The sequence below is a fragment of the Embiotoca jacksoni genome, unplaced genomic scaffold (genome assembly GCF_022577435.1).
Source record: "Embiotoca jacksoni isolate LCO1_2020_lvr unplaced genomic scaffold, fEmbJac1.0.p SCAF_5, whole genome shotgun sequence".
NCBI lineage: Eukaryota > Metazoa > Chordata > Actinopteri > Embiotocidae > Embiotoca > Embiotoca jacksoni.
In genome coordinates this window covers 15,878,679-15,905,709 of record NW_027185403.1, presented here as the reverse complement: position 1 = coordinate 15,905,709, position 27,031 = coordinate 15,878,679, and the positions used below count along the sequence as shown (strand labels likewise).

The following is a 27,031-nucleotide window of genomic DNA, read 5'->3' as shown; positions in this document are numbered from 1 at the left end:
CTGTATGCTCATTACATGTTTGTGCTTATGTTTGTTATTGTGTCTGTCTGGTTGTAGATGAAATCACGATGCTTTCCTGGATTCAGTGTTAAATGGGAGAACATATTGTGAATAATTTTCAAACCACACATGTAACTTGTACTTCTGTCTCGCAGAGCAGGTTTCAACAGTGGCTGACGAAATTTAATTCAAGACTTTTTAGTGCTCGGGTATATGTCTGTGTGTATGTGCCTGCTCATGTGTGTGTGTTAGTCCTTCCAAGTCTTTGAGTTTTGGCAGCAAGATCAGAGGAAATGTGTGTTGTTGTGTTTGTGTGTGTGTGCACGATGGTATGTGTGTGTGTGAAAGAGAAGGCATGAAAGTGAGATTCTGCTCTGAGACGTTTGATGTCGAAGAACAGCGTCTGCTGTCTGTCTGCCAACTGCCAACCCTCTATCACCGTCCCAACACATGGCCTCCGCAAAGTGTGTGCATGTGTGTGTAAGTGGCCTGATTAAGCGGGGACTTGGCTATGTGACACTGCTATAGAGCTAGTTAGACTCATAACGTGCACCGCGCTGTGTCACAGTGTAACTGTGTGGGCACGAGAACGCAAAATAGGATTTTGTTTTGAATCACACGACAGACAAGGAAAGATATAAGGGAAAGAGGTGAGTACGGATGTGTGTGTGTGTGTGTGTGTGTGTGTGTGTGTGTGTGTGTGTGTGTGTGTGTGTGTGTGTTTGCGTGGGCGTATTAGAAAGGGTGAGCAATCTCTCACTTTTTATACCTCTCATCCCACACCAACCAATCTTTGGATGGGTACTTAACACACAGAGTCAAGTACACTTACGGCTAATTGTTAACTGATGTGTGTGTGGTTCTCTGCTCATGCATGTGAAGATTTTTGTGTGTGTGTGTGTGTGCGCGTGAGTGAGTGAGTGAGTGAGTGAGTGATCATTTTACTCCAAGAGCCGTTTGATTAGCTGATATTATGAACATGGTACTCCTGTTTTCATCTTGAACTCAAACTGTGTCAAAGTAAGGTAAATGAGCACAAAATACATGTACAAAAAAAAAGAGAGAAAATGAACTGGAAAAGCAAATGAAAGATATTGCCTTCTATATTTGGCCTCATAAGGCCACAGGATGCTTTTATGATGAATTTTAGTTAGGTGGAAAATACTGAAAAGATCCAGCAAATGTGTGCAGAACAAAAAAAATGGGAGAACAAAAACGATGAAAGAAGAGATGGAGAAGAACGGCAAAGATGAGATCTGTTAAAAAAAGTCAAACACTTGTCTTTGAGTCACTCGCAGACATGCGTGCCTACGCAAACTTAGGCACAAACAAACAAAACAAAAACAGTGTTTGAGGTACTAACATACCCCCCACACACAGCACCACACATACAAACCATACTGAGATATTGGCAGAGCAAAAGGCTGAAAGATCAGGTGAATATACTGAGCAAAGATACACAGATCTTTCTTTTGCACACTTCTTGACATTTTCACTCTGATAGGGACAGATATAGCTTCCCTGCCTCCTCACAGCTCACAAGAACTCACGCACAGTGCGAGATAGAACAGTTGAGGATCGAGGGGGAGTGAGTTATTTTGGAGGGAAAAATACAATAGAATATGGTTACAAAAAAAAAAGAAAAACGAAAACAGTAGCGAGGAGGTGGAAACATCCTGTGGCAGCAGACAAATAAATGCTGCTACTGATGTCATCCCGGCACCTCAGGTCAGCTAAATTGATTTGGAAATGCAGAATGTTGAAAGGCTCGAGAAATTGAAGGAGAGAAATAAGAAAGAGAAAGGGCCTTGAATCAAATGTAAGCAAAATCAGTGCAAATGCTTGTGACAAGATACAAAAAGACTGGAAACTGCATTACATTGAATAGATAAAGACCGTTTTATTTTTTTTGGAACGGGTGTTTTGTGTCCTCTCTGTTACACTTGCAATGTCATGTCTCTGCTGTCTTTGGATAGAAATAGAGAGGCGATAATGGTCTACCGATATGCAATTAGTCAATTCATTTTTAATAGGTTCAGAGGACCGGGTGGCATTAATTAAGCCCAGAGGTGACTGAAGCATACTAATATTGATCCGGCTGGATGATTCTGATTTCGTCCATTGCTCAGGTGTGCAGTGAAATGTTACGTGATGACAGCGGCTCAAAACAGAATGTGTTAATATCATCAAATCAGAGCAGTGTTGGCAGATTGATATGTCAGAACAAGACTGTCTAGGTCAGGCTTCAACTGCTATTTGATTAATATTAGTGTTTAATTAGTTTTACAGCAGCATGTTTTAGAGGTATATGAGGATAAAGGTTCTCTGAGGGCCAATCTTCGACTGTTACTTAGTCATACAGTAATGTTGTCATATATTTTAAAGATATTTGACATCAGTTCATATGTATGGTTCTGAATTTATCACTGGATACATATTTTGCGCCTTATATTGAACTTTAGTTTACAGTTTTAACATATTGTACAGTTTTGACAGTTAAATATTGTATTTTCCTAACAACTCGTGTTAGGAAAATACATTATCTTAACACCAAACAATAACTTTTCTTTTTCAATGGTTTAATCAAGTATTTCAAATAATACCGCATTGAGGAGTGTTAGTGTGGAAGTATAATGGCAGGAAGGTTTGAACAGGATTTTGACAGCCTATGTTTATCCTTAACATGCCTTTTTTTAACCAACAGTAGCACTTTAGTGGTTTGGTAATCCTGCAAAATGTTGCTGGAATAGATGCAAAGCCACTGTTTTGTTTTAATTCAAAGCAGCTCTGGTCGCTTTGCTTGCTGATGCATGCTCTCTGGGTGGATAACTTCCTTGAAACGGGCTCTTAATGTTTATGCAATTGTGTTTTGTTTACACACTCACAATCCTGCGTATAAGGATATAGGCTACTGGGTTTTAGTTCATACTGATCCATTAAAACATGCTTTGATTGGCCATGCAAGCAATCTCAGAGATCAACTTGGGACTTATGTTCTGTATTCATAGTTATTGATTCCAGTGACTTGCTGCTGTCTGCCCTAAAATAGATAGTTATGACTTTGCAAAGGGACCACTGGGGACAAAGGCTGGGGTAGTCCAGGCTGACTCATTGATTATATGTAAAGGTGACCGGGGTGCACTATTGATCCTTACTAGTGGGACAGATACACCATTGCATATATATGCAAATAAGAAAGGACTGAAAAAAAACTAAACACATCTCACGCGCCTGTTTGCAAAGTCAAGACATTACAAAAATGTCAAAACCGAAACAGTTGATGAAGATCCAAAAAGTCATTTTCCTCTGTTTCTTGGGCTCACGCCTGACTGCCTGTACAACTAATACTTGGCTTAGCCATGGAAGAGCTTCAGAAAAGGAGATTTGGGACCAGCTGAGATCCCAGCCTGTCTCCGATGCTCGGTTATGGAGATGGAAGATGAAGTCAGATACTTGTCTGATGATTAGCCAGATCTTAGTATTAAGTGGCAAAACAAAGAAGACTTCTACAATGAGAGGTTAGAGACTCGAATATAGATTTATTCATCTCTTCTCTTTCCTCCCATTTGACTCCCTGCAAAACAAAGCCAACCTTTTAAAGCAGGTATTGAGTGGAGAAGAAACAGTTTTAACAGAAATATTGACATCAGTGCTGATGCTTTTATCTCCTGAACAGTGAGGTTTTAATCGGGGTCTGTTTCTTTGCACGATGACTGAGCAGAGTGGTTAGGTTTATGAATACACACTGTTGCAATGAAACAAATACATGGCATCAGATGTTATATGAAATATTTTAGTAAGATTAAACAAAGTAATTCCACCTCAGTTACATTTGTTATTAGTTGGCCTACAATGAAGACCATATAGTGTGTGTTAGATTTGCAAGAGACATGGTAGGCCCATTGTTTCACCATCCTGACCATCGTGGGATAGAATAGCTAAGCCACGGTCAGGTTTATCTACTCTTTATTTTACCACTATAGCACTGGTGGCAATAGGAGGAAATAACTGTCCAATCAGAGCTCATTACTGGAATTTTCTATTCATTGCTAAACATCCCTGCAATTTTCAGGCCTGCTACTTTACACCTTTACGTGTAAACAGTCATCAACGCTATCATTAATAGCAGGAGTACCCCTTTAATCTCAGCAATGATGTTCTATAGATGCATGCATGTGTGCTTTACAGTATGTGCTCATGAAAACCTGGCGGCTCTTTGCTGTGAGACTATCTGTGTATCAGGTGCTCTCCCACTCTTTCTTTTTTTTGTTTCACACAAACAAACACTGACCGGCAGAGACTTGCAAGGTAACGCCATGCCATGCCACACCATGCTGTGTGGTGCCCCGCGGTGCTGCGCTCCATTCGGTGAGACAGCATGAAGCACAAATCGATATGGATTAAAACTCCGTAAGGAGCCATCTACTGACTCCTCGTCACTGGAGAAAACATGTGCACGTATTCTACTAGATTGCTGATATTTCTTTTTTAAATCACACAGGGAAAGTGAGGACAGGGAGATAAACTGGGTCCGGAGTAAGGGGCCATCCTGATGTTGAAGAAAAACATCAGTTCAGCGTCTGCCTCATGCCACCTGTGGGGCTTATCTATCAAGCTGCTTATAGCGCTGCATGGTGGGGGGCTGAAATCAGCACCTCATTCCACCTGCCACACCTAAACTGAGTGTCACACATGAGGACACCCACTCATACGCACACAGCGACAGCCCTGGCGGTAGGCCTCAACCCCCACAGCACTGGTGGGCTTCCCACAGTGCACTGCAGGACACCAGAGATTATTCCGGCGCTTGCAGACAGTCACAGAATGTTAATCCTCAGCCATCTCTCGTACTGTACTGTTAAATCTGGATCTTACTCTCAATTGCTCCCCCCTCCTGAGCTCCCCCCTTTCTTTATCCATCATTCTCCATCCGCTTCCACAATCCACGGGAATCTTCCCCGTATTCCCAGCTCTAACCCCTTTCTAACATCTGTTTTTAACTCCATCCTCCCCTCCCCTACAATCTCCTGATCCTCGTTCACTACTCAAAAGCGACAAAGCCTCAACCCCTCCCTCTTATCCTTTCTCAGCGCACACAGCCCAGCCCTCACTATCAGCGCCGCATTGATCTTCTCATCCCCAAGAACACAAAACACCAATCAGCCTGTCATAATCACTCTGCTGGAGGAGGAGGTGCGGAGCGCCAAGCGCAGCTGTTGAAGTAGAGACAGTGGAAAAGCTAACAGTGCAGCAAAGGGTAGCTGCGTTTTTATTGGCTGAACATTTGCTGGATGTGCTCTATTTTTAAAAATCAGTAAAAAAGGGAATGTGAAGATTTATTAACTACACTGTTGATTCCATTCTGTTAATGATAATACTGATTCTCATTTATTTTTTATTTGTATCCTGGAACAATAAAGTGACAGCTGCTGGAACAGTTCATTCTAAAAAGTACACAAAAACAACCTCTGAATGATATCTGGTCTACCACAGCTTCCCTCCTCTATTCACTCTGATTTTCTCTCGTAAAAATTGCCCTGTACATCTCCTTTTTTTTTTTTACTGCTCGTCCCGCAGGATTTTTCATCAGAATACTACGTCTGCTGACTTCCAAACAATAAATGCAGTTTATGATCTCTCAACAGTCTCCAGACTGTTACCCCTGTCCCACTGTGCTTTGTTGTCACACGCATTGGTTTGAAAACTTTATGTTTTCACATACCTCAGCATCTTTACACCACAGGTGATCTGGAATCAGTATTTCATTTTGATTCTCTCACACATACACAGGGTAAAACCGTAAAATCCAAGATGTCACAATATACGCTCCATCATGACATCAATTGGAAACTTTTACCAGCTGATCTGCAGGTATTAAAAGATAAAATTACACTTATTAACTAATATGAATTAATGTAACTGACTCACATTGCAGCAAAAACTTCGACACCCGACACAAAACACTTAATAAAAGGACGAGCAAAAGCAAAGCAACATTGTAAAAGTCAGACCTTATTCTCCAGACAATATCACCAAAGATTAATAATGTTGTTCATTACAGTTTACAGCGACTTCTATCTTGTTGGGTAACAAACATGAGCTGCTGTTTCATTCACAAGACCAACAGTAATTCTTCTTTTATTTCAAACTGCGAATGTGTCTGACAACATTTCAACCAGCGGTGGTATTCACGAGTGCTATGACATCTTTTTTTGTGCTTTTCTGGGGCTTCATTCTCCTCTTGGAGCTTTGTGTATTGTGTTCAACCAACAAAATTGTTACGTGATACAGGGATGTGTGAGAGGAGAATCAAGCATCCCAATTACACCAGAGATGCTGTATTCTTTTGTGAATGTTTTTTTTTTCTTTTCTGTTCAACATGTTTTGTTGCTGTTTGTTTTTGTCTGACAAGCTGCTGTTTTTTTTTTTTATTTTGCTATATTTTAAATCAAACTATCTGCAGACTGCTAATTTGAATACTTTTTAATCAGCGGGTAAATGATACCACCGAATCTTTGAACAATACTAACTGGGATTTTTTTTTTTGCTGTCTGAGAAGTGATTTAAGAGTTGTGAGATAAACGTTGTAAAATATGTGGCTGTCAGTTGAGAGCGGTTCCCCTAGATCGCTCTGTGCGACCAAAGAGAGCCTGCAGCATAACGCTGACAGTGTCAGATATTTAGGATTAAATTCTCACAGTGTGACTGCTACTACAATCCATGTCTACAAACCAACCAATCAGTTTATGACATGAAATGAGGCAGAACACACAGGCCAGTCTGACATGTTGTATGTTATTTTTGAATTGAGTCTAATATTGATTGAATATTTCTTTTGGAGAGACAGCTGCCTCTTACTCTCTCATCACCCAAACAAAACAACACAGCCACTCCTACAACACATTATACAGTCTCTGTGGGATTATAGATTATCTGATGCCTTCACGTATGTTGAGTTCAGCTTCATTCATATGAATCAATAATAATTCACTTATTATTAATTTTTAAATATGTGTAGTCATCACACATGAACAGGGACGGCACAAGCGTCTCCATAGTAAGAATGCCCATTTGTATCCTCAGGAGAGAGCAATGCTGACGACATTTATTTTTGTTTATGCATTGATGTCATTGGTAAATAGAGGTTCAATGTTCACTGACATGCAGAGGAAAGACATAAAGCTGTGTGGAGTTGTGTTTTGAAGTCTCACTCTAGATTGAAAATAATAAACATAGACATAAACTATATATCGTAGCTGATACAGTATGACATTTTGAAAACAATTTGAAATCAGTTCATTTTTCCGAGTCCACATCTGAGCCTTAAATTAAATTAATTTCAATATCTGTAAAAACAGTAAAGATCCATTAATATTGTATTGGTAGGAGCTTCACCACTCCAGATTTAGAAATAATACAACTTAATATAAATCAGATATGGTGGTAATATACTGTTGCCTGGGATTTGTTGTCAGACTGTCCATCATAATTAAACCAATTAGTCCTAAATGATTCTGCGTAACATATGCAGGCACGTTAACCAGATGTGTTTTGGAGCAGCAGCAGGAGACTCAAGGGAAAATGTTTCCTCCGGATAGCTGAGCCAGGGAGCGGAAAAAAAAATAAATCATAAACACAAGTTGTTCACAGTCAGTAAACAGTTAAAGTGGCCGCTCACTGCTGGTTAGAACGGAAACTCTGTCTGCATCTGTTTTTACCAATAAAAGATAATTTAGTTTAATTCACAAAGTCAAAGCTGAGGCTGATAGGAAGATGGGAAAGAAACACTAAAATGATTCCAAATGTTACTTCACTACAAATACTACACTTTAAATAAATGACTACCTCATGGTGGCAAAGGGGAACAGTTGCGGGGTTACCAAAGTATTTTGGGGTCATCACCCGTGCACAATGGATATCAAACTTTCCTGACCATTCATAAAAAGCTATTGAGGTCTTTCTGCCTGGAACAAAAATGTGGTGCATAACTGACAGAACAATACAGCAAGAAGGAGAGACAAATTTCAAGTTTCAAATACACACATGCACACGCACACACACACACACACACACACACACACACACACACACACACACACACACACACACACACACACACACACACACACAAATAAATCAATTTTCACTTAATAAACATGGTTTATACAAGTTATACATATGGATACAGGTGTCTTTTCAAAACCAGATATCAACACCTCACTTACTCTGCACCTACTGTAGGTATATCAAGCACTGACACTATTGCCAATGTGACAATTCAGAAGATTAATGAAGGCACAGCATGATGTCCTCTGTAGTCACTGGTGGGGTTGTATATCATTCTTTGTCCCCACTGGTGGGGTTGTATATCATTCTTTGTCCCCACTAGTGAAATCATTTCAACCAGAAAATACACAGCAATCATGCTGTCTTTCACTGCTGAATGTAATCGTTTTTTCTTATTTCAATAAGAAATAAGCCTGAGAGATAAATTTTGAAAACGTGTGGTGTCAGGCAGGGTAGCTTTTGTTGAAGCTGAGTGCTAACTGTGCAGCTGAAATGTTAAAATGTAGCAAAATGAAATACTGCTTTAATAATTGCACAAGTGATGGTAGGAGAATGCGAGTTTTTGATTTGTGCAGTTGTCAAGCTTTGACCATTGACAGCTCTATGTTTTATAAAAGGGAGGAACTGATGATTGAGGTAATTAGTTTCAATACACCTCTCAAATAAAGGGTGTTTCCTGGATTTAATATACATCTATTATATAGAAGATAATATAATGTTTTATGTTGCTTTTAACTCTGCCTAAGAATACAATAAAGGTTAAGACGTCACTTTTCCCAGTCACTGTGTACAGTATATGATAAATACAATATATTTTGAGACTTTAATTTCCGAGGACGTCGCGCTATTTACTCACCACAGAAGACTGAGCACAGCAAATAGTATATTTCTGACCTGCTTCCACACACAGAAAGTAATAAAATATGGCATAGAGGGAAATTAACATCAGTAAATATCAGCTGTGAAGACTTTGCCTTGTATAAGTATTTTAATTCAGACGGAAGAGCAAAATCTCCAAAGTGGCGGTGTAATAAAGTATTGTTGATTTGTGGAGGTCAGGAAAGCAAAAGCAGTGATCAAGCAGCACTTTTAGTGTATCTGCATCACTTTCTTCTGTGCTGCGTGTCTAGATGTGAGTTCACCTACTATACATGTGTTTCCCTGCAACAGTTTGTATTGTTACTGTTACCTTTCTATCGATTCAAAAGAAAATAAACCTTTACATGATCCACTAGGTAATCTGTGCTCCAACATCTCCTGAGCTCAATGCCTACATGTACATGAACGCCTTGATCCTCATGGCCTCAAGTATTCAGTTTAAATAAAATCCTACTCCACAAACCTTATGGCATGAAATAAAAAGTAACCTTCACCTTCAAAGTGTTTTCTTCTCTTCTACTACACTCTTTACGCTCACTCACTCCAACCACTTCTTACTAATGAAAACAGATGAAAACTCCACAGCCCAATAACACAAGCATTAACACTAATTCACGCTCACAGAGACAAACAATCTCCGAAGTGCGAGTAAATACGGCTGACTTTCCAATGTGGAGGAGAAAAAAAAAACGCACCCTCAGGGAAATTTTCTCTGATCAAGTGCAAAGAGATTAACCAGTTGGACGTGTGCTAATGAACAGGAGATCATAATGAAAGGCGCTTGTAAATGCAGATGAGGCATGTGAAGATGAACAGTGGCTTTGCCTTGTATCAGATGAAACACAAGAGTAATGTGCAGAAACCAATTATTTGACTGTTCCATTTTCTACCGGCGTCCTGACAACATTTATCAATGGACGGAAGAAATCGCACTGTTCTTATTCACGGCATGGATATTACAACAATTACAGCAAGATACGCAATCATACATTTACCAAAATAATGTACTCTCTCAGCTGGAGCCATGTTAGAAGATATTACACTGTGTGCAACAGCCTGTTTCACACATAATACAGTGGATCACACACAAACAAGCACAGCAAAGGGAACTCAAGAACAAATACAACCAAATACAAGCACACACGTCTAAAAGTAGGTTGAATAATCAAAGAGAGGCTAGAGTCAGATGTGACTTACTGATCACATAGTCTCCAAATGGATCCTCATCCTCATCATCATCTAGGTAAGCTGGAGGGGAAGAAATGGAATAAAGAAAGAAAGAAAAAAGCAGGAGAAATGAAACAAACAAAACAAAACCAAATTTTTTTATGACCAATCAAGAATGAAAGCATGAGCTGGAGAATAGAAACTAAACAAAACTGAAACTGCACAAAAAAAGCTTTCACAAAGTGAATACAAGATATGGTTAAAGAAAACAAAGTGAATGCAGCCTTTCAACCTCCCATTCTCTACCTTCTTTCCTCATTCTCACACTCAGTTTGATACCTCCAGGCTTCATTAGGAGGCGAAGTGCTGACCACTTAACTACAAAAGTAGTTTCAGCACCATGCAGAGGAAAATATGATCACTCATAATTGACTGGAGAATTCTCAATTTGCTCTCAGTGCTCCTTCTCCCTCTCTTCCCCCTCTCTTTCTCTGGCAGTTGTGAGGATGGCATGAGGGGCCATTACGGCTCACTAAAATCCCTATTAGGGTGGCAGCATAGTCGTCAGCAAGTTACAAGTCCTATGACAAAGATATTTCAAAGGGTCTGTGACTCTCTTTTACCTGATAATACTATTATTAGTATGGGTGGAAAACATTCATTGTATGTGAAAATCCTTCCCTTATCTTTCCCTTTGCCTTTATTCATCATTTGGGTCCGTCAATCCGGGCTCTCTTCCTTTAATGTGAGTTAGCATCCATCTAGTGTGATCAATATCCCAGGGCTTTTATTAAACACTGCTCTTATGCATCTGTGTGTTTGTGTGTGTGCACCTGCCTTTGTGTGTGTGTATTATCGGCCTTCACTTCAATATCTGCTCTGATCCAACAATGTCTTTATTGAGTCAGAGATATTCAGCAAGGACTGTGAACATGTTTTATTCATCTCTGTGTTTGTGTGAGTGTGTGGGCATGTACAGTATGAGCACTGAGTTTGGTATGGTGAGTAGACCAATCATCATTGATCTTGACTGCAGGGCATGTTTCAAACCCTTGGCTTAACCCAAAAGACATATACATACAGACACAAGTAGTGATGGACACACACACTGCATTAGTGTGTGTGTCCATCACTTCTTTTCTCATTCCAGCATGTGTAGCTCTCACTGCATGGACAAAAAGTCCTTGAACCAGTGGGTGAAGTGTAGAGGTGTACGCAAGCGCACACACACACACACACACACACACACACACACACACACACACACACACACGCACACACATGCGCACACTCACTGTGGTGTGTATTTGTGAAAGCGAGCTGTCAGTGCTGCTCTCACACACCATTCATCACAAGCTACTAATTCTGTTAGACCATTGTCGAGCCTTTCGCACCCCACGTTGCTCTCTGAAAACTCAATCAGAGGCTAATGCCCCCAACCTTCCACACGCACACACACACACACGTGCACGCGCACGCACACACGCACACGCACACGCACACGCACACGCACAGAAGCTCTCACTCAGTTTCTTACTTACACACACTTACAGACACCCTGAGGGGACAGCAGTGGTCTTGGGGGATGCCACCAGCCCAACTCTATAAGGGTTGCTTGAATTTGATAGACGGGGCCTGCATGGATCGAGTTACTGATGCTGACAGTGGCTGCAGCAGAAATCTAACTGCTCGCACCTGAAACAAAGGGGTCTTCCAATCACTGTGCGACAAACAGCATAATTATAATCTGTGTTCATAGTATAAAGCATGTTTTCATTCAAAATCAAAATGATCATAATTAAACATTATCTTAATCTCCATGATTACAAGACAGTCCTTTCAGCGCTTCACTTTCAAAGGTAAAAAACACATCATCTGATTTGAATGTGGTTGGATTTATGGTGGGACTTTGTGTGTGTGTTTGCATTAAAAATAATAAAGCTGACAGCATTGGTGCAGGCACTCTGCCACCTGTGCAAGTAGATTTGATTAGTTAATCAGAGGAATCACTTTGCCCAACTCAGCTTTTCTAAAACATAATTACAGCTCCGGCTACCCCCAAAAAAACAACTTCTGACTGCAGATGTTTTAATGGTTTTTTTGTTTTTCTGTTTTTTTACGTTGTATTGTCAAAAAAAGGGAATTAACATAAAGTTTCACACCATCAAAGTATCACTGGAAAGCTCTGAAGGAAAACCTGACAGTAAAGAGGAGCGGGGTCTGTGAGGGAAAACCAGGCAATTGAGCATGCTCAGACGAGGGGCAGGGTTATAGGCAGAAAGGCCAGACTAAATTTAGCGCCACCTTTTCATTCTCTAATTATGAGATTAATACATCCTGTCACACACGTCACAATACTACCCTGTGATTTATTATCCAGTCATCCAGATGGAGAGATTGAGCCAGAGAAGGAAGGACGAGAGGGAGATTGTCTGAAAGCAGTTAATCAGCATGTATGTGTGATCAGGCCGAGCCTCGGCTGAGCAGCGAGCGGCCAGTCTGTGTCTGTGTACATAAAGTCGGCTATGTGAGAAAAAGCCAAGATTTATTGACGCAAAACAATGGTGAAGTTGAATTAAATTCTGTCTGCTTCCTTAACAGGCGGCTATTTAATGAGAGCAGAACACAGGGGCATATGGACGCCCCTCACACATACACACACACGAACATATGTAGAGCACTGGACTATAGATTGTGGCCATAAAGTCTGCCGTGAGCTTCAGGTTTAAATCAATGTCAAAGCCTGATCTTATTTCATCTAATGCATGTTTTAATCATTCTCCCTCCTGATCAATGCAGTTTGGATGGCACTGCTGTGGGAATTTACAAGCGCTCCTCTTCTCCTGCCTGTGTTTCCAGACGGACATTTTACGAGGCGGTGCACAGTGTGACAGTAAATCTCTTCCTCTACTTTGCCAAAATGAAATCTCCCAATGCTGCTCTCTATGCCCATATTTGTTTGTCTCACTGAGCTCATGCGAACGAAACTTGTATTGGCTCTGCCAAGTTAACGTTCTAGTCTCTTTATTTTAATAGTGTCTGGAAGGGGCAATAAAAGAGAAGTGTCTTTATTCAATACTCGACAATAAAGCCGGATGTGGGGAAACTTTGAAATCCCTGAGTTGCATTTACCAAACTAATTTAACAGGCTTTACATACTTCTCTGTAATTGGAACTCAGCAGTAAATGAAACAAACAAACAAAACAAAAAAATAAAAAATGAAGAAATAATCACAACGTTTCTGATTGGAAACTGATTTAACAGGTATTACATTTGTGCAGAGGATACTACTACATGGTGTAAACCACGGATGTGAATGATAAACTTGTGCACAGACAGGTGTCTCCATTTATGCATCTACTGTTCTGTTTTTTAGATGAATTTAGTTACTTAGTTATTATTAAGTTAGAATTGAGTTACTTACATTTTTACAGCCATTGGAAGTCAGTCTGTGTAATATGATAAAAAAATAAATAAAATATTGATTCAATGCTCCTTGTTACTGAAACTATGGCTGTAGTTGCAATACTGTGTACGGTGATGACAACAGGTAAGATGCTTGTGAAAGCCAAGGAAAATAAAATAGAATAGGAGGACCTCGTATGTAAATATCTCTGATTTTACCTACATTTTCTATATTGTGATACATATGATACTGTGATGATGTGATACTGAATTTGGATAAAAAAAACAATACCCTCATTGTTATCACTTATTGTTATCAGCTGTAAAAACTTGTGTCTAAATTTAAATGTTAAGATGTACTGTATGTATATGTGTCAGTATAATATACAAAGCATACGCTGATCCAACAAAAAACATATATATCCATCAATGTGGGAACATTTGCAGACTTGTGTGATCGGGGCATTATTCTTCTTCTAATAACAGTCTATATCCCAAATCTCTGCATATTTTTCATCTGCCTCCCCCTCTATCTAATGCATTGCACACACTTATAGAAGGACACTTAGTCACACATAAGAGCATACAACAATATGACCCCATAAATGCAGGACTTGTACTTTCAAAAAACATAAAACTCAAGCTTCTTTATAGCACTAATGTGACTTCTAGTTATGTTAGGTGTATATGTGGTGCTAATTGTGTTGAGACTAGCGGAGGCACCAGGCACTGTGACTGCTACCTATCAAAAGGATCACACATTTTAATATGTTATTGACTCAGGTTTTGTTTTGTTTGTTTCCCAGAGTTTCCAGCTCCTTCACAATCAAATATTTTAAAATAGTGCATGTAGTTAGGCAATCTGAAATATGGGGGGAGGGGAGGAGGGGATATGTATACTTTATTTAAGAGTTGATTGTAAATCTAATGAAATAAAATTGAATAATTTACATCTCAGATATGAGGTAAAATAAATCTGTGCATATAAACGTGTATTGATCAGTTACTCTGCAGCCAGGGGCTTTGCTGACACAAACTCGCACACAAACTGTAGTAACATCTGTCACTACTTCTCTGGGTTTTCTATTTTGGTAGTGAAACCTGCATTACACCACACGCACACATCCATCCACATGTATGCTGGTGCCCTGAAGGGGAACCCTATACCCTTAAACTGACACCTGTCAGTCACGCTGCCGTGTGGCTCTGACAGCGGCGTAACGAGAAATGGTGAGAGGCGCAGTGTGAGCGAACAGAAGACAGAAGAGGAAGCTTGAAAGATGAATAAGAAAGATGGGAGAGGAGGGCGATGAAGAAGAGGAGGAGAAGCAAGTGGAGGTGAGACTTCTGAAGATCGTTAGAGACGCGGCGAGATGAGAGTGGCGCAGCATGCCGTTTGGTGTTTTAGCATGTCACCGTCTTTTTGATTTGTTACCATGTGTTTATGATGTTGTCTCTCTGTCTGCTTCTGTCAATCTCTATTATTAGACCCTCAGATCCTCTTCCTGCTGTTTTGACACTCCCGTTGCTCCTGTTTCACACTTCCACTCACATGTGCACGGTTTGGGCGCATACACTCTCACCCGCAGACAGACAAAATAACATAGACAGACAATGACAGACTCATATGACATATACACACATGCAAATTGCGCAACCCCCACTCCTTAGGTTAGGTTCGGTGGGAGTGAAATCTGTCCTCTGGGTGCATTGAGATGCGACATGTCGTCAGTATCAGATGTTTTGTTTAGAGGAACATGCAGGAGCGCACGGTGAGATTTCCTCATTCAGAGCAGCTAAGTAACTAACGAATTGACTTGATCAGACACACACACACACACACACACCTGGTCTTTTCATCAGGCTGCAGCGCTGCCTCTGATCTCTTCACGCTGGCAGAGACACCGGTGCAGGAGCCTGATCTAAATCTCTCCTCTGTGAAACCACGAGACGGGCCTAAAGGTGGGAGCCAGTGGTTCCCCCTACACACTACTATAGAGGGCAAACTTCTGAAGCCTAGAATTAAATCTAATTGACTTTGATTTGACACGTGTTCTGCATAATCATCAGTATAAATTTGTCTCTGAGAGACAAGTCCACGTTTGGCTCCTGTAAGAGCACAAAAATATCTATGAATAACCCTTTTTGACAAAGTTTCTTTTGGGAAAAAACAAGAACTTTTGATCTTAACAATCAACACTCAGTGACATCATACTGCAGGCGAATGATTATTACAATACAGAGTTGGATTAAGAAGCTAATTTTACAAGGTCTGGAAATGCCGACGACAGAGTGTTCAATGGAGTTCTTCTGGCCCTGAGACAGAGAGAGTGAGAGCAGCGTCTGCAGCTGATATCTGTGCCTGCAAGATTAGCTTGGTAATTAACCACAAAGCAATTATCGGGCGGTTGGATGAGAGGCGCGTCTCAGGGAAGGTGTTTCTTGACGTGTTTAATAGGTGTTGAGTAGTTTGATCAGTCGACAGAAGTTGCTTCTGATTCGGAGGTTTCGCAGTCCAACAGAGGTTGATCCATGGCTGATACGTGCGGCTGCCGAGAATTCAATTAAATAGACTGTTGCTCTTCCTCCCATCTACTTTTCATTAACCTCCATTGACACCCCGGCGAAGCTCCCGCACAGGTTTACGACTGCGTCAGGATTAACAAGGAAATGGGAAGATGGCAATAAACAAAGTTGCCAGCAGAAGGAAATTCCCCCTGGGAGCCTCACACTCTGGGGGAGATTCAAAGAAAGGGTACGTTTGAAAAGTAAAAACTCTCTGACTGTTTCTGGATGTTGGATCACAAAAGTTAAAATGCTCCAGTGTTGCTATCTCCCCCCCCAAAAAAATCCAAAATACTTCTTTTGAAGACTGACAGACCGGTGGTGAGATCTCAGCAGATAAGTGGTTTAAAAGGCTGGTGTTAGTGGGCTTTGGCTAAGTGCTATTGATGAAAATAAGGATGGCTCTCTGGGGGGTATCCAACCACTGTTCTTCAGATCACAAACACACTCAATCAATAAATCCAACTCTCTCACAATTCATATAATGGTTGTCTGTTTGAGTGCCGCTTCAAAGATTTTAACAATATTGAGAAACTTGTGTAAGATTCAAAAATACTGTACGTTGAAAATATCAGTCCAACACCTCCTCCCGTTTTTGTTCTAACTCCATCAACAAGTGCTACCCACTCTCTTACTCATTTCCTCTGTGGGCCTTCACTTTGATACACTGAACAGACACCATCTTGACCACACTTTCAAGAGTGCTTTGCCCTACCTGACTCATCATCAGACTTGTCATTCTCGGAGTCGGTGAGTGTGAGGGCTGAGTTCTCACGACTGGACACTCCTGAGCTGCGGCGGGACTTTACACCTCCTCGTCCGGCCCACAGCTGGATGGCCCGCTCTGGAGACAAAGGCCCCTCGGGATCTGAGTCGGCATCAGAGCCAGCGCTAAGGGAGTAGCCCCTCTGGAGGAGGGTGAGGTCGGGGCAATAGGGGACAGCAGCGGGGTGCGGAGTGGGAGTCTGCTCGCACACTCCCAGCTCGGCCAGGGTGAAGTTCCCCCCTGTGACGGAGAGACAAGAGTTAGGCAGGTGATCTGTAGAGAGCAACATACATAAATGCAGTAAATCGAGACACTAGCACCAGCTAAGGTTTGCACAAGCAAATGCACACGCATATTAAGAAAACAAACCCACAATCACACGCAGAGAAGCACACTAATTATGAAACTATGGAAGCGGAGGATGAAAATTGGGCTTTGTTGTGGCAGGCAGGAGGGGGACAGATGACGCAGCATGAATCAGGCACAAAATACAAACTAGCTGCTGGAAGAAATATGTACTGGCCTGCAGGCCTGTTAAGGCTGGCTTCGAAGGCCTGCCTCCCTCGCTTTACTGATCCACATTGGCATTCATGAGGTGTCGATGAGAGATCAAAGAGCTGTTCACTTGAGGCCTCTCAGACTGTAGTGGAGCTGCTTTGCTGCCTTCTGGGTTTGATCATCTCCCCACCTAGTTGCCATCACACGCTGGACCCCAGGCTCACTGAATATACCGCAGTCTGCTGCAGTACCGGCCCCGCTGCCTAACACTCTCCCCCTCAAGACAAACCGACTCGTCACGTCCAAAATAAATATATAAAATTATCCAAATTAAAGCACATCAAAGGAGATCAATAAACAGTGCTGCAGCCCAATTAAATCCAAGCTGAGGAAAAAGCAATTAAGGAAAAAGGCATGCTCAACCAATTTATTCTCTATACTAATTAAAAGAGTATTGTGGATGCAATCGCTCACCATCAGCTGTTGGGGTAAAGGGATCGGGGGAAAAACAGTTGTGATTCACTTCATTAGCAGTTTGTGATGGAGAGGAAAGGAAGAGGCGAGTGAAGAGAGGGTGGCATTGTGGCGGCACACTGTATGAATCAGTGCGTTGGGAATCACACAGCTGTGTGACTGGGTTAACTGTGACTCATCAAGAGTAGGGATGCAATCAGAGAGAGAGGAATTAAACAGATGAAAATCGTCTGCTGGATCTTCAAGGCTCCTCTTCATAGCCCCGCCGAAACTCGAGAGTTGTGCTGAAAGTAATGGGGGGGGTTGGAGGGAGGGGAGGGGGGGGGGGCTGAAAGGAAACTTAGCCAAGGAAGTGGTGATGGGCTCTATACTTTTACTCAGACAAACAGATGGACTTGACTAGAGAGCAGAGGCAAACGAAAAACTATGGATTCGAGTCGATACGCTACAGCTCCTCAAGCTTCCAAACAACTACAGTGCAAAAGCACCCAAGCACTGCAAGACATCAGGGTTTATTACCATTCCTTGACTTCCTGTCTTTGTTGTCTTTTCCTCCAACTTATCATAAAGGATGACAAAAGGAACCTTCTTTACTATACTTGACATGAGGGACTTTTACAATTTGTTGATAATTTACACGCACAGGATCTAACTACAGTGGTTGAACCCATACCTGAGATGAAGTATCGGAGGAGGACGGGAGAGAACTCCAGGAGGCCTGAGAGAGCAGAGCAAATGGGTTCTTTAGCAAAAGTCAGCAAATTGTCAGGTACCAAACTGCTCGCTAAGAGAAGTGTCTACTACACAATCACAGAGAGGATTTAGGCAAACCATCCCATTCAACTACAGTGACAATAATTGGGCCACAAACACAGCTAGTCTAAATAAATGCTACGAAGACAGTTTCACATCATCAAAGTGTGTGCATGGGTGCATCTATGTTGGTGTGTGTGGTTGCTACACATATCTAATGTTACATCCCACAGGGCAGCACTCTGTACAATTAACATCCCATAACCAGTGATTACACATGTACAATCCAATCTCTCCTTATCGCTATGCGCTGCAGACACAGCCCGACGTACCATGCGCTCAAAGAAAGATGGATTGGTGCGAGGGGTTGAAGCAGACATGAAAATCTATCTCAGTTATTCCACAAATAGAAAACCAATTGCATGTTTGTTACATGATATTATGACAGATATGAGGGCAAAATGTGGCGCTGCACTTTAATCAGATCAATGCCTGTCTGTCCGTATGCCACCGGCGCTGTCGTACTCGCACTTATGATGCACATTAATGCGTGCTTTAAGCCTCATGCGGCTTTGGCAGTTGCATTGGGCTTCACACATCTGCGTCTGTTCAATGTGTGTGTGCTGGCATATACAGTGGAGTCCAAATAACCCATGTCATCCCAGCATGATTTGACAATGTTCCAAAGAGCTTTTTGTGATGTCACTGAATCCCTGGCTTGCTCAGGCTTCAAGTGGCCCGTTTCTGTTCAATGGGTCCAACTGTGGGAGAAAAGTACACGACAGCCAGAACTCCCTGCTCTTCAAGTGGTTATTATGCAAAGCTTTGAGGTATGTTTAGGCTCATTATCCTGCTGCAATATGACTCATTCTATACAAAAATGCAAACCAGAGGAAGTATAGCACGTCCCTTGGTCAGGTGTTAAACTCCAGAGAAGGTAAAACGCTCCCAAGCATGAATATCCCCACCAGATTTTACCATGACTTTGATGCTTCACTGCAGTTTCAATCTCTCTACTGTTTTCTCAAACTGATTCATCAGTACATTTACCATTTTTCATCATTCAATCTGAGATGCTGGCAAATCTCAAGCTTTTGGGCTTGTTTTCCCTCCTGAAAGGTCATTTAAACATCTCTACCACACAGTCTTCTTTCGACAGGACTTTTACCAATAGGAGTTTGGCATTCTTTATTTAGCTAATTCTGTATCTGTGATGAAGTTGCTTTTCTCTCGAACAGTGTACAAGGACTGATGTATTGATATTCTGATGGTGGGGTCACTTTTGGTCTACCTGATTGTGCTTTGGAAACAATAGATCTATTTTCTGCAAAGTGTTTATCAATGCCGTGCACTGCCCCCTTAGAAACCTTCAGTCTAGCCATGATTTGACACTAAGAAAGCCATCTGATGTTTCCCACCATCACAATGCTACTTCGTAACTGATTTTCTGCTTAAAATTTGAGGCACAGCCATATGCGTAACAGGTGAACAATTGCATCAAGTTCATTTACTTGAACAAGTCTCTGATGAGTCGATCAAATCCACCTGAGTATCATCTGAACGCTGCTTCAATGGAAGGATAAAACTGGGAAATCTGACCTTTTGTACAAAAAAGTTATGATCAATGCCAAAAATTTGATCGTGGACCAAGAAATAGCACAAGATCTTAACAATTTCCTAATTTTACATGCTAGAGCCCCTTGTTTTCTAACGATTCCTAAAACTTTTATTTCCTGGTTTAAATGAAAATATGACAGATTTTTAAAAATGCTTCGTTGACTGTTTTGCGCTTTTAAATGAGAAGAACAAGGCGAGTGAAGGGAGAGCTACAAAACAATTGGAAGGAAATGTGATAATATGTGTGTGTGTGTGTGTGTGTGTGTGTGTGAGAAAGAGAAAAAGAATAAGATAATAATGGTAATCAGTATAATCACAATCAAATTCGAAAGAGAATAGAGCTTGAATAAATGAAATAGAAATAACAAGAAAGGAAAAAAGAAATTTGCTCAGGATGAACTAACAGAATGAGAATGCGTTAGCAGTGTGTGTCTGTGTGTGCAGACATCTGCATTAGACTGTGCAACGGGGTGAAAGCAGCATGGTGGAGAATGTTTCCCTGAATACTTTTCACTAATAAAGCAAAGGACAGAGCAGAATGTCGGCTGTAGGATTAGACAAAGATCGTGATTTGAGTTCAAATAAGATGTCAATTAAGGTTGGAGAAAAGTTGTGGTTTTGGTTCAAATTTCTGCAGTGCCTGACTATGGTTAGGGGAGGCGATTGATCGCCATGGTTACAGGATTAAATACTTGCGTAAATTTGAAAATGATCATGGTCAGTGTTAAAAAAGAAAAGCATGTTGACTGTTGGTTGGAAAACAAAAAAAGGTCTCTTGTCCGCTTACACCTCCTGCGTTTTAATCTGTAGTGTAACCTGTCCTTCTACTTCGCTCTCATCATTATTACGTCCTCTACAGGGCTCTGCCACTTGACCGTAAAGATGTGTCATTCTGTAGCACCTGCTGAGATGACTGATGCTGCTCTTTTTCTTGGGAGGACGGTCTAATTCGGCTATTCAATGGAGTGGTGGCTTCTGGCAAAACAGTGCAGGATAACTTTGGCTAAAATCTAAGGTGCTGCTTTGGCAAATCAAACAAAAGCTGATAACTTTCCAGAGCAGTACAATCCTTCCTCGTTATATTATAAAACAGTGTGTAGCGCTCGAATAAGCCTTCAGACTCAAGATAATTTTCTTTAACATGACTTCCGGGAGTGTAATTCCTTGTCTCACCAGTCCCTGGAGCCCCAAGCATTTTTTAATGTAAAAAACTACAGGTCGCACAGAGTGCCATATATTTACACTGATTTACCTTCATAGACCATCATTTGGTTGAAACATTGCATGAGCGAAGCTGCAGTTTTACTTGTTTTTTAGTTTCCTGCACCTGAGATACATCATCATTAGGAGTATTCATGCACCGCACGCTGTGTCTCAGAAAAAAATAAGTGACGTGGGGGGAAATAGAAGCATCTTGTTGCAGCTTACAACACCACAATTGTGTGAGTGGGTATGGCAGTGATCCATTAAACCAAATGTACTTCCCTTGATAAAACTAATTTCGTATGTGTGTGGGAGCAAATGTGTGCATATGTGAATGAGTGTTTGTGAGTAGACAGCTTTGTGGGATAGAGGGGCCTATCATTAAAAAATCATTTGTGCTTGTTAGCAGTTTGACAGGCAAAGTATAGGCAGCAGGACTCAGCATTATGCTGGTTGACTTTCCCTCACCCCACCGTGGAAGGATGTAAAGCAGGCTGAACTTGTGGGCTTCATTGCCTGCAATTACGTTGCTTTTTCCAGATTGAATAGTTTACAGTCCGGGCAACCCCCGGACATGCCATTTTCAGCATTCAGGGGGAGTGCTTGCTAAGAACAAGGTCTGATTTGCCCTGAAGTGCTGAACTAGTGAACTGATTTGCTCCTCGGTGGAGGATGCATCAAAATCAGGAAGCAAATGCAACTGTGCACGGTAGGTTCTCCAACAATCCCCTGAAATAGATGGAATTACTGCTAATAACAGAAAAAGCCTTATTTTCTTTGTCACAGCTAAGAAAATGCTGGAACTCGTGGCTAATAGCAGCCAAAATGCGCCATTTCTTAATATTTTCCATTTTCATTTGCATCCAATTCAAAATTCATCGGCACTGCACTTTAGTATCCCTGAAGAAAATGAACATGTCTTTTGTGTTTTTTTGAAGCAATAAAATATAAGTTTAAATTCTTTCCTTACAAAGAAACGTTTAGGTGAAGAAATGTTTCAACAGATGCCAGAGAAAGAAAGAAACAGGAAACAGTGGAAATGACAACACAAGTAGAGACAATATAGTAGTTAGTAGCTATTTTAAGGGGTCAAATACTAGAATACTTGTATCCCAACTGAAGCTCCTCTCCTTCGTGTCCCATAATAGTCAGTCAGTAAAACAACATGCACCAGAAAAACAAATCATTAAGCTACTCGGTGCAAGATTACAAAATAAAGGAAAGCAAAACTGGATTATAAAACTGAAAAGAGGATTACAGATTGATCACAGATTGACATGCCAGTGTAGAAAGCCACATTCAGAATGCTTATTGATTATCAATAAATGCAGGCAATAATGCTAGTCATGCCACATTTATATAGTCGAGAAGAGATATCTACTTTGACTATGGCTAATCACATCTCTAAGCTTATCACAGACTAAAGTACAAATGATCTTCCTCTCCCTCATTTCGTCTCCATCTCACTCTCATGGATATTATTCATGATCAGTGATAGAATTAAAAAAAAACAGCATGTAAGCGTATACAAAGTGATGTCGATACAATCGATGGACAACGGCTGAAAGTTGTTGAGTGAGAATATTCATGAATTCATGAATCTTGGAACGACTGGTCATTGAATTCATTTTGTCTCAATTTTTTTTTTTTTTTTTTTTTTTTTTTTTTTAAATGATCCACGGTTTAGTTTACAAAATTGCTGCTGTGTTAAGCTGTGTGAAGATTAGAAAAAAAATTACTTCCTCCTAAATTGATAAAGGGGAAGAAAAAAATAGGAGGTGAAATAGAGAGTGAGGGAAGCTAATGACAAAAAAAGGCATCATAGGATGGACTAGCGAAGACTGATGAAATCCCTGGTCATGGTAAACACTTCATTTTACAGGGAGAGATAGAACAGGATGGAGCTGGAGCAGGCAGACAGAGCAGTACTGTGTACATCTGAACAATATGCCAAAATACTGTACTGAAAGCACCTGAGCGGGGAGACACATGAACAAAGGAAAAGAAGCTTGTCATTAACTTTAATACATGTACTGTATCACTGTTGTCTGAGAGGGGGCATAATGGAGTCCGTGAGACTGTTGTGCAACTATCATTATTGCACATATTATTCTTACACACGCATACACACATGCACACACAAACATAGTGTGGCAGTGAAGAATACTGATAAACAGCTTCACAAATCAGGGTTTCCATGGTGATGGGCTAAGCAGTGTGTAAAATGATGTGAGTGTTTCATGGGTGCATATATCCACACATCAGACATGAGGATGCTCATGAACAATAACTCTGCTGATGTTAATAGTGAATCGTGTGAATGGCTTTTTTTAATACACAAAATTCCTATCTCTCATCCGTTAGTGAAACTCCTCAGTTATACATGGAGAAAGCAGCTCAGCATCCCGACATTCATATTAAAAATGTCATCCAATGCTAAAATTAGTGCCAAGACAGGAAGTAGTGTGCCCTTTGTGTGGTAAGGTAGAAGTAAGGGTGAGGGGATCAAGGTTGTCATATATTGTGTTTGATTTTCATGATTATAATTCTTTGTTTATTTGTTTTTTGCAGTGACAATCTTTCTCTGATTTTAAATATGCTTGATACTTTTATATAAACAATGAATCAAATGACAGGATGCAATGCAAAAAGGGTCACTCATACTGACGAAGTGCCTCATATTTTTGATGCAGCACCATCAAAAATAATTGTAAGCTACACGAATAGTGGAGTATTTATAAGCTTTAGTGACAGATTTCTCTCAAGAGCTGATACAAAAAAAAAGAAAAAAAAAAAGAAGCTAAACCAGAAGCTGTAAGCAGAAACATAAATCCAAACAAATTTTTATGTTAATATTGAGTTGTGTCTTTTGGATGGCAACTGCTTTATAAAGTGATTATATGTCAATATTGTTTTTACAGCTGGTTCTGCTGTGGCCAAAGTGGCCAAAAAAAATTAAGCTTTAACTTTGTGTTTAGTTATGATTTACCATATGGCAAATACAATTAATTTGTAAAACCACAATATTTTCAAACCTTTTTTTTTTTTTTCAGTTAAACAGCAATTACCCAACATACTGTATCAGAAAGGATTTTAAAAAGTTGGCCTTGAATGTTTAAAAGCTGTACAACTGAACACACTGCAGAATTTACAGTGTTCACACTCTTAACAAATTACAATGTCTATAATTTAACTCATAAAACACATATTTCCTGACGGCCTCTAAACCATTAAGAAAACAAAAACAACAATAATAATGTTTTTTTTTTTTTTCCCCTCTACACCCAGATCTGATCTCTAGCCATCCTGTAATCCCTTATTCAGACTATTAATTAGTTTCATGGCTTTACTGTGTAGTTGTTGTTTTTTTCCCTGTATATCTAAGTAACCTTTCCCCGTCAACACCAGTCAACAGCCTGATCACCATCAGAGGAAATCCCTCATCCTTAATAAAAAAAAATATATTATTCTTTGACTCTAATTTGCTGGGATTGAAAACAAAGTTATTTGCATCAATAGATACTGTCAAGTTTAAAATGCTATCTTGACATCTGGAAACTAAACTTGTTCCTTTTTTTCTCTAATAAGTAAACAGAGCATTAGCACTCACACTAATTCTTCAAAACACTGGGACATTCAAATATGTCTGGAATAAGCTTTGTTAAAATGATAGAAAATGTTGCACTGTGAAACAATGAAACTGAAAAAAAAAATGATCGTATAAAATTTGATTGTGCATATGATTGCATTGTTGTTTCCTAAAACAACAATATCCATCAATGCTTGTATCTTCCTCTCAGTTTTACTTGCCTCCCAAAGTGCTTCTTACTGCTCATCGTAAGTGGGTGGCTGTAGCCAAACAACATTACCTTCGCTATGTAACATACAGGGTGACCGTGCACACTGACAGTCAACCTTGTAGAGCTTGGTGATAATTGTCAAAAATCTGCACACATATGTACACATATGTATTGCGTAGCATGCGGCATGTCATTAACGCGCCATTAGCAGAGCAGTAACAACCTAACAGATACGCACAAATAGAGTGTCATGGTCAAACACTTCCCACACCTCCCAGATGACATCCGTTCTTTTGGTTCCTGCTTGAGCCACAGGGGCCCTTGCACCTTCTAATGAGGAGACCAAAATAGGTGTGATGAATGTCATCCATTCCTGGGCTAGTTCTGCTCCTGCCCTGAGGACAGCAGTCTGGGTAGGACAGGACATGACAGGACATGACACAACACTCTGGTGGGAAGTCTTGTCACTGAGAGGTGTAGCTCTAAGCAGTGAAACACCTCTCGTCCATGAACAGGGGGCCAACGTTGACAAGACCAGGACACAATAATTCTCTACTTACATCTACTAACAAATCAATAATCAAACTTTGGCCACATTAGTATGAACATCTAACATTGTAACAATACATACAATGACAGAAGATATGGAAAAGCAAAATAGGTCCCATTTAATCCAACAACCCTTCTTACATGCAAGTCTTACCACATTCATCACCACCACCATGTCAACATATCTATCCTTTCAAATCATTGAGAAACAGGTCATTGCAAGATTTTTGAAAAAGCAGACACAATAATAATTTGAATCCTTTAAAAAGAGAGGTATTTTACCAGGCTGCAGGGATGTTTGAACCCCATCCACTGAGGAAGAATGTGGAGAATTCACAAGAGAAGTGAATGCATGGAACACAATGGAGGAATGTACAGCATTTCTCTGTAGATTCTACTTGTGCAACAGACAATACATACAAATCTGAAACTAGTCTAGTTATTAAAATTAGTCCATTAAAGAACTTTTAAACGCAGGCAGCATTCATTTTCTCCTTAAAATTAACACCCAGCTAAAAACTGTGTTCAGAAGAGTTTGAGGTTATTTTCTCAATGGAATTACTTTTAGATTCATTCACCTCATTATTTAAAACTTTGAATGTTAACATCTGACATTGCAACATTACATAAATAGTGATAATATATATATATATATATATATATATATGAAAGAAAAAAAACAGTAAAGCATAATAATTCCTCTTAAAGAAAGCACAGGCCAATAGACAATTCACAAGAAAACTAAAAAGACATCTCCATCAATTTGACCAAACGTGTGCAGCATTTAAAAAGAAGAAAAAAAAAATGCAGAGAAATCCTAGAAAGCAGCTCCACAGAACACATTGAGATTCCAGTTTAACCTTCAATCTAAAGCACACTGCAAGGTATGTGAAACTACAGTCGACCATGGCAGCAGCAATTCTGCTTCATGCTGTGGTACTTTCACTTGGAAAATGGCAATGCTTTTTGCCGGTGGTAAATGATAATGGGATAAGCTTGCGACAGATTAGCACCGCATACGTTATGATCTGGTCACACAGAATTCCCCAGACAAACCTTAAGGCTGATTCAGCAGGGAATTATGGCTTAAATATGGTTTAACTCTGTGTTTGTGATGTCTTCTTTATGCCTAGCATGTGGGAGTGGCAACATGTGTGCCAGAGGCCAAATCAAGGTTTTAATCTTGCATTTCTGCCAACTGCAGCAGCTCTGTGAATGTTTAAAGCCCGGGTTTCACCGCCAGCAAATGTTAAAGAATTTATCAAGCCAACAAAAGACACTCAGTAA

At 40.4% G+C, this 27,031-nt stretch overlaps 1 protein-coding gene across 5 annotated transcripts in view; it reads right to left on the bottom strand.

The window, feature by feature from the left end:
- Nucleotides 1-27,031, bottom strand: part of tenm2a (teneurin transmembrane protein 2a) — a 200,508-nt gene that overhangs the window by 113,878 nt on the left and 59,599 nt on the right. For 4 of the 5 annotated variants that reach the window (XM_069171450.1, XM_069171451.1, XM_069171452.1 and 1 more), the window contains exon 3: nucleotides 16,800-17,090. In XM_069171450.1, coding sequence (XP_069027551.1) covers nucleotides 16,800-17,090 — 291 coding nt within the window. Of the gene's footprint in view, nucleotides 1-10,143; nucleotides 10,195-16,799; nucleotides 17,091-27,031 lie in introns of all 5 variants that reach the window. The other variant, XM_069171449.1, reaches the window with a different exon arrangement.